At 42.8% G+C, this 12,203-nt stretch overlaps 1 protein-coding gene across 4 annotated transcripts in view; it reads right to left on the reverse strand.

The window, feature by feature from the left end:
- The window catches only part of ASTN2 (astrotactin 2), a 1,286,255-nt gene that overhangs the window by 342,908 nt on the left and 931,144 nt on the right, over positions 1–12,203 (reverse strand). For all 4 annotated transcript variants that reach the window (XM_060200048.1, XM_007521936.3, XM_060200047.1 and 1 more), the window contains 2 exons: positions 5,383–5,487; positions 2,284–2,463 (listed from right to left, as the gene is read on the reverse strand). In XM_060200048.1, coding sequence (XP_060056031.1) covers positions 2,284–2,463; positions 5,383–5,487 — 285 coding nt within the window. The remainder of the gene's footprint in view (positions 1–2,283; positions 2,464–5,382; positions 5,488–12,203) is intronic.

The following is a 12,203-nucleotide window of genomic DNA, read 5'->3' on the forward strand; positions in this document are numbered from 1 at the left end:
ACAAGTTCTGCTTTATTTTAAACTACTGCTTTTTATATGCTTACTATATACCGTGGCATGTATAATCTTAAAGCAGTCTTCCCCAATGTCACAAGGTAATGACTCTCCCTTGTGCAACACAGAAAGAAACTAAAACTTAGAAGTTACTTTGCCCGAGGTTATGGAAAGGATGTGAGAAAAAGCATAGGACCTGAAATTCTGTCTGTCCCACTGCAACATTGCTCTCACCATCTTCTTCCTGCAATCTCCATCCCCAGAGGAATCAGTCTCTAACCCAGATTCATCCTAACTCATTCTTCAGCAGGTCCCTGTCTATCAGATGTCAAAGACACATCCCTGATGGCTAGGGAGGGCAGAGACTCCATCTGCCTCTGAGTTTCACATTCTTTCAGTAATTCAAGGGGCAAATCCTAGCTTCTCATCTTCTATTCACAATAATCATCCCCAAATTTAAAAAATAAAACTACAGTGTTTGATTATCACTCTAAGTATTTACAGCAGGAGGGGATGGAGAGGAAGAAACACAGACTATTAAGGTATACACTTTGTAGGAGTGAGTACTTACAACAAAGTGTTCAGCATGAACAACCCAGAAAGGAAAGGATTCCATACCAATTTTGAGTTTACTCAGCAAATCTGGGGATAGTTAAATCTTAGCAGAGGCCCCCAGAGATTACTTTGCATTCTTTCTGCCTCTCTTGCCATCTATCTTGCTTGCAATCCATTATATAAGAAGTAGCATTTTCTAGAGTGGGAATCAAATCTAAGAACCTGAAGATGAGACAGGATTTAGCATCACAGTGGTGTACAGGGGCTCAAATGTGGGATGAAGCAAATTAGTTCAGTGGCCTCAGTGAGTGAAGGTTTTTTTTTTATAAACATAACCTAATTGTATTACTTCAAAGTCCTGAAGCTTATTGCTCTGCTTAATGATGTGTCACGTTATTTATAGGGTAGTGCAATGAGACTTCTATTGATTTAATGCACTTCCTTAAAGACCATCATTGTCACAGCCATAAAATGGAGCTATTCCCAGACAACTCAATTATGTCCTCTGTGCCTATAAACCACCCTGTGCCTCTACACAACTGCACACAGGAAGTAAGGAAGGCAAGACTATGGTTGGGAGTTCCAGCCACCAGGGTTAAAAGAGAAGAGTCCTGAAGATGGCAAAAGGCAGGTGGACAGTTGAAGTGTGGGGTAGCATGAGAAAGATGGGGCAAGTGTATAGAATTCCCCACACTGTAGGGCTGTGTGATTCTGAGCAAGCTCCCTCCTCCTTTCTGGCTCTTAGTGGACTTGGAGTGCTGAGCTGGGTAGCCTGTCTATCAAGCCCTTTCCACTTCTCACACCCATACCTTTGTAAGTAATGGCTCACCTCTTAAATGAGGATGTCTGAGCTATATAATGAAGGTGCAAGATTCTACACCATTTCCATCAGTTGAGAGCCCTTTTATATGCTAATCAATAATAGCAGTGATAAGGATAATAGGAAGCAACATTTTCCCTGTACTTACTAGCTGTGTGCCTGTGGCACACGATTTGGGAAATCCAAAAGTCCTCTCTATGAAATGGGGTCATGAATATACCAACCTAATCCAACATGCAATATGTCTATCTCTTTCAAAATGCTACTGGACAGTTTCTTTTTAATGAGAGCTAGATAAGAATAACTACTCAAATGCTCATTTCCCAGGGAGGGAAAACTGAGATGGGAAGGGACTGATTTTTCTAAGTTAAGTATTAAGGACTGGTCTTCAGCATCTACTCTGGGAGATTACTATCCTTTTAAAGATTTTTTGGAGATTACTATCTTGATAATAGCTGAGGAGCAGATGTAAATAAGAGCAGGTGATCCTCCCAGAACTCCCCATAATGGAAGAGCCCTGAAACTGTCCTCTCAGAAGTGACAGAACATAGAGGCAGCAAGTATCATCTTGGATTCTTCCAAAGAACCTGGTGAGAAGAGAGTTTCAAGATTTCTTGACCCTAATCTTTCACTAAGAGGTGATTCAAGAAGAAAGAGTGGGAAACATGGGACGTGCAGAAAGTAAGTGCAGATGTTGCCTCAGGGTCACAGAAACTGCCTGAACTAAAAAAAATCATCATATGTCTCCACTGTTCTGTGCATGATGACACTGAATCCAGAGATGGGCAGGAGTTTACCTGAAGCCGTGTGGCTTAGACTCAACAGAGGCAAAGTTTAGCATCAAGGGGACTCAGTCGTATCACACCTCCCTTGCCCACCTGGCCACCACCTCCAGCAAAGTGCTCCAGGCTTACCTTTCTGATACTGGAGCCACAATTGCTGCTGGACCTTCTTACTTGGAAAATGGATGATGCAGGTGAGTTCAGAGCCATAGAGGGCCTCGGCAATGTAGTGGGAGCCATAGTGCTGGATGAAGGATAGTAGCTCCTCCCGACTGCTCTCCTTGGTCAGGATCTTGAGGACATTAGTGAAAGCTGGACAGAGGAGGGGCAGGTAGAGGCAGTGAGACTTGGGCAGTGAATTATTAGCGAGGGTCTCTTCCCCATCTGGGTTTGGTGCCTGACCCCTCACCATAGTCTTAGCTTGCAGGCTGCACACATCCAAATGTGCACAGTACTCCCTCAATTGTGTGCAAAGAATTGTTCTTGCTGGTGGGTACACAAAACACACCAAACTGCAAAGGAACTGACAGGAGAAAACTATGCTCCCTTAGACCATTAGCAACACCTCAAAATTACAATTAGGGTATCACAGCTGACATCTAGAGAGTGAATTATGTGCACCCAGCATATTGCTAGATATCTCAGCTGCTGTCTGATTGAACACTGGCCCAAACACCACAATCCAGATTACACAGAAAGTCCTGTGTTGGAGATGAGCTGGTGAAAGCTCAGAGACTGTTGTGATATGCCAGACAAAGAAGCATCCCTGCCTCTTTGTTCCGTCATGCCAAAATGTGTGCATTTACCATAGCACCAGGATTTGAGCTGTGTGTGGTTGGAGTATTGGGACTGCATTGGCTCTGGTTCAGCAGGTGTTCTGCATCCTCAGATCTGATTCCTGGCCTAACTCCCTATAATATCATTTTCTTTTCTGTTTTTGTCTCCATTTTCCTAAAAAGATGTTGCATTATTTCTCTCTATCCTTTTCTTTCCTCATGGGGAGTAACTTACTACTCTCTTGTCCCAAGTCTTTTGCCAAAGAGACTTAAGGCCTTGGTATTAAGCCAAGGCATGCATAGCAACTACTCAATAATAATGGCTCCCCTTCCTCACTTTCTTTCAATAGGAGGTTACCCAGCTCTTCCAGAAGCCATAAAAATTTCCTGGGTTCTTTCATGCTGCTAGTTGAGGCCCAAAATCCTTCTCTGGCCATCCCAGGTTCCAAGGTCATTTACTATGGACCAGTACTATCAGATTTCACCACCAGCCAAATGAATGCTCTTATTTCTCCTGAATCTGACCCAAATTTTCCATCATCTTTTTTAGTCTACATCCTACACCATCCCCCCACTCCCAATAACACACACACACACACACACACACACACACACACACACACACACGCACACACAAAATGGCACACACACACACACACACACACACACACACACACACACACACACACACTCACACACACGAAATGGCCTCTGTAATTATTCTTCCAGTCACATCTAAGCTTCAAGACTCCAGGCTTTTCCTCCATCCCCTGCCAGAGGAACCTCCCATGATTTTGACTTGGGTGGGGTTACCTAATTTCTGCACTTCCAGCACACACGCCCTTGAGAACAGCAGCTCTGCCCCATTTGTCTCTGGGTTCACACAGGCATCCTTCCTGACCCCCCACCCTGACCAGATACATATAGTAGTTTTAAGGACATGGCTGACGCTCTAACCCTGGACCATGATGTGAATGACCAATTTTGTGCCACATCAGTGCAGAATGAAAATGACCAAATCCTCAAAAATTATCTCTGATTTACTAACAGTTGATTTACAAGGAGGTTTTGGGAGCATCATTACTGATTAATTAAGGAAGATATATACCTTTGTAGTTCTATTAGGAACATCACAGTCTTATTCACAGATGTTCTGTGAGGGTGTAGGTGGTGAGAAAAACAGAATCTAGGCTTAAAGAAGGGGTGCTTGATTAGAGCAAGCCCTCTCTGTCAACCTGTTAACTCATGCAACATAGTAATTAATACAGTAGTGTTAATGATGAAACACCATGGAGATGCCTGATGGCTTTTTATCCAAGCAGTCAAAGCTGCAATCAAATTCCTTTTCTGCTCATGTTCTGCCACTTACAAGCTGAGTGACCTTGGGCCAGTTACTTAACCTCTCTGACCTTCAAAGTTATTATCTGGAGAAAAAAAAAAGTAATGCCTTCCTTAAAGTTCTTGGGCTATATCAGTAATGATTATTATGTGTACTTCCCAGAGAGTGAGGTCTTTCAATTCCCATATTAAAAGAGCCATGCCATGCTCAGTGGTGCATGTACTTGAGGGAACCCATTCCCATGTGCAAGAACCCAGGTTTGAGCAGCCTCCTCATACCTGCAGGGGGGAAGCTTCATAAGCAGTGAAGCAGGTCTCAGGCGTCTCTCTCTACCCATCTCTATCTCCCTCTCCCCTTTCAATTTCTTCTGTCCTAGCAAATAAAATAGGGAAAAAAAAAAAAGGAAGGAAGGAAGGAAAAAGTGACCACTGGGAGCAGTGAATTTGTAGCACAGGAACCAAATCCCAGTGATAACTCTTGTGGCAATTAAAAAAACAAAGACCCATGTTACATACAATGTGATATTATATGAGATATTATGAGATGAGAGCGGGTAGATAACTAGAAGACACTTTGATAAAACCCCAAAACAGTATTATGAGTTACGACAGAGAAGGAAAGCCTAAGTCAGGTACCATTCCTTCTGAATCCTTCACATATCCAGATATCTGGTTAGTGCAGGAGAAAGAAAAGATACATATGTGAACTAAACATGTCTCCTTCTACCCTCCCTCCATCCTTTCCTTCCTTCCTTCCTTTTCCCTCTATCAGAGTACTACTCAACTCTGGCTATTAGTACTGCTGGGAATTGAACCTGGACCTCTGGCTTGCAAGTCCTGTGTGCTATTGCCATACTATCTCTATGATCCTCCTTACTGCCTTCAGCAATAAAGGGTTCCATGAACAATGTGAGGGAAATGGAGAATGAGACACATCTCTAAGTATTGCTAAGTATTTTCCTCAGGCAAAGAGACACAGGCATATGAACAAAGTCACATCTGCCCTCCCTGTGAGCTCTGTCATCCCAGGACCAGGATAAATTCTGGTATACTCTAAGCCCTTTGGAATGTTTTCTGACAGACCTGAGGTTCTTGGTTGCCCAGTGGCAGCCCTCACCTGCTGAGAGGGTGATGGTGCTGAGCTTGACACGGTAGAGGTTGCTGCGGACCCGCCACTGCTGCACCATGGGATAACCCATGGCTTCGTCATACCTGATGTCTCCTGGGGAAATAAAAAAGACAGTCAAGTCCAACATTTAGAAAACATACCTCCCACCCTTGTCTGTGGGGGCCAAGTCACAGTAGGCCAAGTTTTGACCTCAGAAAGCAATTCTTGTGGGGACTGAAACCTTACCTCACCTCCAGAAGTCTTCCTGGCCTCAGCTCCAACCCTATTTTTTCTCTTTGCCCAATAACATGCAAAACCCTTCTATCCTATAATCAAGAAAAGGTTTCTTTTTGTTTGTTTGTTTGTTTTTTCTCCCACCAGTTATCACTGCTGATTGGAACCTGCATGACTAATCCACCACTCCTGTGACCACTTGTTTCTTTTGTTTGTTTTTTTGTTAGGCCAGAGAGAAATTGAGAGAGAAGGGGAAGATGGAGAGGAAGAAAGAGACATCTGAATCAATGACTCTACTCATGAAGCTTTCCCACAGCAGGTAGGGACCAAGGGACTTGAACCTGGGTCCTTGCTCATAGTAGTATGTGTACTCAACTTGGTGCGCCACCATCTAGTCCCAAGAGTGGGATTTTATTCCTTGATACACCTGTTGGAAATTTGGTGGGGAACACTAGATCTCTCAATGTCTCTATTTTCTTGCCTGCTGCTGGGGCTACCTATGCTGGCCTTATTCCACTGAGATGTCATGAGGCTAAGAGGGATGTAAGTGGGGGCCCTTTGGTCACCCAGAAATTCTGTGCATGGAAGAACAGGGCCAGAAAACCACAGTCTGTCATTGTGCATTGCTGATGACCACTTTTTCATGGTGACAGCAGTCTTGGAACACCTACAGAGAGGGCACCTGCAAAGCCAAATTCACTACTCACTTACTGACTGACCTTTGATGTTTGCTCATCTCAGTGTAAGCCATTGTTTCCTAACATGGACACATGAGGTATTCACAAATATTATGTTACAACTGCTGATGTGACTTCAAGTAAAACAGAAAAACACTAGCTAAACAAAGGAAAAACCAACATTTAAAAAGCCACGTATTTTCTCAGCATCTTCAATAGATGCTAATAGGTATGTTCAATCTCATGAGTAGTATGCAGTATTTCTCAAACTTATGTGATCAAGGAACCTGTTTACAGAAAGTCCACTGGCTATCACATTCCATAGAATGTATTTTAGTAAACAAAGACAGGTATAGATAAAAACAAACAAACAAAAACAAAAACAAACAACATCAATAAAAAGAACAGGGGGCTAGGAGATGGCTCATGGGATAGAGTGCATGCTTTGCCATGTACAAGAACCTGGGTTTGAACCACTGGCCACCAAATGTGGGTGGTGTACAATGGTGAGACTTCACTAGCAGTTTTTCTTTATCTCTTCCTTTCTTTATTATTATTATTTTTTTTGTTTGATCAACAGAGAGAAATTGAGAGGGGAAGGGAAAATAGAGAGGGAGAAAAAGAGATACATCTGCAACACTGACTCTCTGTTCATGAAGCATTCCTTTGTAGGTAGGGACCAGAGACTTGAACCTGGGTCCTCATGCATGGTAATATGTGTGCTTAGCTGGGTGTGCCACCACCTGGTCCCAAGATTTTATTTCCTGAGATTTTATTCCTGGATATACCTGCTGGAAATTTGCCAGGGAAGCTGTGAAACAGTGCTGTGGCACATCTCCTCCTTCTCTTACTCTCTCTTTCTCCCTCATTCCCTTTTCTAAATTTCTCTTTCTTTCTTGGATAAAAAGAAAGAAAAATAGTCTGGAGCTGACATAATAACTCACTTGGGTGGTGTGCTGCTTTATCAGTTGTGCAGCCCAGTTCAAGCCTAGGCCTCATTGCATTAATGGAAACTATGGCAGTCTCTTTAACTCCATCTCTCTCTCTCTCTCTCTCTCTCTCTGTGTGTGTGTGTGTGTGTGTGTGTGCGTGTGTGTGTGTCTTTGTCCTCTCAGTCTCTATGAAAGGAAGAAAGAAAGATATAAAGATAGAAATGAAGAAAGAAGGAAGGGGGGAGGGAAAAAGGAAGGAAAGAAAGGAAGAAAGAAAGAAAGGAGGAAGGAAAGAAGGAAAAGAAAAAAGTCCATCAGGAGTAAAGGAGTCATGCAGGAATCAAACCTCAGTGAAGGTCCAGTGGCAAGAAAACATATAAATAAAGAAGAAACAAAATAAAATGTTAGTAAGTGATAATGCTGGGTAGTGAGTATATAAAATAGTTTTGTTTTCTGATTCATATTCATCTCCAGTTTCTAAATTTTCTACTTGAAGCTTTGTACAATCTCTCTTTTACAATCAGGGAAAGAAATCCATGAGAAGGAAATGCAAGTCACATCAGCAGCTATTATTGTTGTTGTTATGGATCCTCTGGAAATGGCAGTCACATTTTCTATCCCTTTCTCTTGTCCCCTGGTGAGGAGGCACTTAAATAGATATTTGATACCAAGATTAAAATGAGAATCTCATTGGAACAAATGATTTCTTCCTGGACATTACTGCAGTATTAAAGTTGTCCATTACTGTCAACTTTTTCCCCTTCCTCCTTAGCCTTTTCAGTAATAATATAATTTTTTTAGAGGTTTTCATTTGAAAGTAAAATACTCATGATCCCAAAAGATATGTCTGTGGGCGCCAAGCTGCTAAGTTATAAATATGTCCTCTCTGTTTATCTGCTCTGCCTGTCCTGTCCTTTCTCTGCAAGACGCCAAGGGAGAAGGAGAGAAGGTGGCAGGGAAAGGAGGGAGAGGGACCTTATTTTGCATCTGATCAGTGAAAACAGCCATCAGAGGATCACTGAACACCAGGGGTCAGGCAGCCTCTGCCACTTCTGTTAGTGGTCATGCTAACTCAGATCAGTCTTAGAGGGATGATGCATGCAAGGTTAAGCCCCAGGAGAGAGACTAAACATTACTACAGAGACCTTTACCTTTAATTTTTCCTTTTTATAATAGGAGAGAAATGGGGGAGGGGTTAGATAGAGATAGAGAAAGAACAAGACACACCCACTACACTGCTTCACCACTTATGAAGCTTCCTCCCTGCAGGTGGGCTTGAACTCAGGTCCTTGTGCCTGGTAACAGGTGCACTTAACCAGCTGTTCCACCACCCAGCTTTCTTGGTACAGCTCAGTCACTCTGTGCCATGATGTCCAAAAAAAGAAAATAGTTCTCTGATTATCAAATAATTGCTAAAGCTTTTGCCTCTGCTTCTCACCCCATCCCCAACTTTCTCCCATAAATGGTCATCGTGTCTTTCAATGCTACTTCCCTTCCTAAATTCTTGTCTGGAATCCAGTCTCCTCCAGTGATATCAGCTTCTTGACATTAAGGTTTTGGTCTGTGTTATTCTTAATTCTGCTATAGACTGTAGAGTCTAAAACAGGGCTTGGCTCATAGTAATCACTCAATATCTGGTTTACTCACTCACTTTCATCCTGTTCCTAATCACAAACCTATGTTTGATCCTAACTGAACTCTGACTCCCTCCGTATCTGACTCTGTTTTAAATAAACACCCAGGGACTAGGGCAGTATATGGCGCACTGAGAGGAAAAAGGAAGTACATTTGCTCTTCTGGTAATTAATTTTATTTTTTAACTCTGGAAGAGTTGTTTGTTTTTTTGTTTGGTTTTTTTTTTTTACTTTTTTTATATTTTATTTATCTTTTCCCTTTTGTTGCCCTTGTATTATTATTATTGTTGTTGTTGTTGTTGGATAGGACAGAGAGAAATGGAGAGAGGGAGGGGAAGACAGAGAGGAGGAGAGAAAGATAGACACCTGCAGACCTGCTTCACCACCTGTGAAGCAACTCCCCTGCAGGTGGGGAGCCGGGGTTCGAACCGGGATCCTTATGCCGGTCTTTGTGCTTTGCGCCACCTTTGCGCCACTTAGCCCGCTGTACTACAGCCCGACTCCCTGGAAGAGTTTTTTTTTATTAAGGCCTCTTCAAAGATCAATACAAGATACCCCTAGCAATCTCTACTATTGACATGGAACCCTAAAGTGTCAAACATTATATCCATAGTGTCTGCTTCTTACAACCTTGAAAAATGGTTGTGATATCCCATTTCTCAATTGGAAAAACTGAGGCTCAGAGAGGGAAGCAAACCAAGGACATACAGCGATCAGGGAAAGATTAGGGTAATTTCCTTTACTGCACAGTGCCTCTTATGGATCATGGCAACACTTGATTTAGGAGGTAGTATCACTGAGTATAACCAAGAGGAGAAATCACTGAGCTGGGATACTGGAGACATAACTTCCTCACCAGTGAGGAGGCTTAGATTAGATGCCCTTTCTAGTCTATGTTGGCTCTGCAATTCTACAGTCTCTTAAGAAATGAAAACTCAGCTTTGGAGTTAAGATGGACTAGGCATACAGCCTAACTTGAGTGCAGATCACCATGTGGCTCTGGGTGAGTGAAATTATCTCTGTACTCAGTTTGGGGGGGAGGGGGGTGTTTACTAACATCCTATCAAGGTGGCATGGATTAAGACATAGACAGTTCCTACCTTGGGAGACCTCACCAATTGTGGGGGCCCTCCCTGTCCATGTCATTTTACAGGGAAGACCATGTATATGGTGTCAGAGGACCTGCAAGAGGTTTCCAAAATCTTGCAAGTGACAGAGACAGATTGAAACCTGTCTTTCACTTTGCAGGGTCTTCCTGATGGAAACTTTCATCTTAGTGAGTGAGTTGGTTCTGCCATGTAGCAGGGTGATCGTTCTCTTGGGCACTGAGTGGTGATAAATCCAACTCTTGCGTCACAGGGCAGAGCCAAGACAATTACATCTGTGGAAACATGTTACAAAAGGGGCCGAGGAGGGCTTATGAGATGATGAGGAAGAAGAGAAGGATAGCCTAGGGTGGGATAGAAATTACAGAGCCCAGGAGAATATGCAAAAGAGAGGTTCACAGTCAGGAAGAAGTGTGTGAGTGTGTGTGTGTGTGTGTGTGTGTCAGAATGACATGAAAAGGGTAGAAAACCTAGTTCTAGTATTTGCAGGCTTGCTGTGTGACCTGGGGATGGTCCATTTACCTCTTCTGATTCTAGAATATTCATTTATAAAATGGAGAAAATAATACCCACCCCTACAAGATGGCATAATATATACATTCCAAGATACCAATAAGCTGTGTAGGGCCAGAGTGGCAGCTCAACAGTTGAGTTGCCTTACATGTGTGAGGTCTTGGCATTACACTGCAACAATTAAAACACAAACACAAAACAAACAATAACAATAACAAAATAAGCTGTGCAACTGAAGTGATTTCAAATGAAAGGGGTTTCTGGGTGAAAGGTACTGATATTTTATATTAAGAGGATTTAAAAATGAACTCAGTGATTAGATTCTGAGAAACAAGTACTGAGTGATTTCACTTATTTGTGTAAAATATATATATAGTACTTACCACCCCCATGTTAGCTGTCAACTCAAGCAAAGATTATTAAGACATAGGCTCAGGAGTCAGGCAGTAGCGCAGCGGGTTAAGCACAGGTGGTGCAAAGCACAGGACCTACCTAAAGATCCCGGTTAGAGCCCCTGGCTCCCCACCTGCAGAAGAGTCACTTCACAAGTGGTGAAGCAGGTCTGCAGGTGTCTGTCTTTCTCTCCGCCTCTCTGTCTTCCCCTTCTCTCTCCATTTCTCTCTGTCCTATCCAAAAACAACAACATCAATCATAACTACAACAATAAAACAACAAGGGCAACGAAAGGGAATAAATAATAAATAAATATTTTAAAAAAAGACATAGGCTCTTAGCAACAGTACTAGAACAGACTTCCAAGCTTTCTTCTACCTAAGATCTCTACTTCCATCTACTCTATTCCAACTTTATGATTCCTATTTATTAAACATTTTGTCCTGCTTTCCATCTTATTACATTTTAGCCACTAAGTTGCAGATACTACTATGATTCCAGCTTGACTTCCCTGGGCAGATGACCTCACCAATGCTTCATGGAACCTCAGCACTCCAGAGCCCTGCCCCACTAGGGAAAGACAGAAACAGGTTGGGGGTATGGATCTACCTGTCAGCACCCATGTTCAGTGAAGAAGCAGTTATAGAAATCAGAACTCCCACCTTCTGTTCCCCCCAAAAGAATTTTGGTCCATACTCCCAGAGGGGTAAACAACAGGGAAGTTTCCAATGGAGGGGATGGGACACAGAACTCTGATGGTGGGAACTGCATAAAATTATACCCATATTATATTACAGTTGTGTAAATGAGTACTAAATCATTAATAAAAAATTAAAAAGTAGAGTATATAAGAGCAGAGAGGAGGGGCCATGTGGTGGCACATCTGGTTGAGCGCACATGTTACAGTGCACAAGGACCCGGGTTCAAACCCCAGCGGGAAAGCTTCACGAGTGGTGAAGCAGGGCTGCAGGTATCTCTCTGTCTCTCTCTCTGCCTCCCCTTTCTCAGTTTCTGGATGTTTCTATCCAATAAATAAATAAATATAAAAAAAGAGCAGAGAGGAAAGAGGGAGAGAGAGAGGGAAAGGGAGAGGGAAAGGGAGAGGGAGAGAGAGAGAGAGGGAGAAAGAGGGGGGGGAGAGAGAAAGTTTTGTGTGTGCTGTGCATGTGCATGTATGTAAAGGTATGGGAAGATAATAGGGGCGCAAAGACCAAATGACTTAAAGTAGGTTAAGTTCTGGGGATAGGGAACTGTATGCACAGCTGATAGAACTCTACTATAGACTTGAAATCTGCAGAGAGAGTATTCCTAGTGTCAGCTCAGAGTCTGACATGTTGGGGA

The sequence above is a fragment of the Erinaceus europaeus genome, chromosome 10 (assembly GCF_950295315.1).
Source record: "Erinaceus europaeus chromosome 10, mEriEur2.1, whole genome shotgun sequence".
Classification (NCBI taxonomy): domain Eukaryota; kingdom Metazoa; phylum Chordata; class Mammalia; order Eulipotyphla; family Erinaceidae; genus Erinaceus; species Erinaceus europaeus.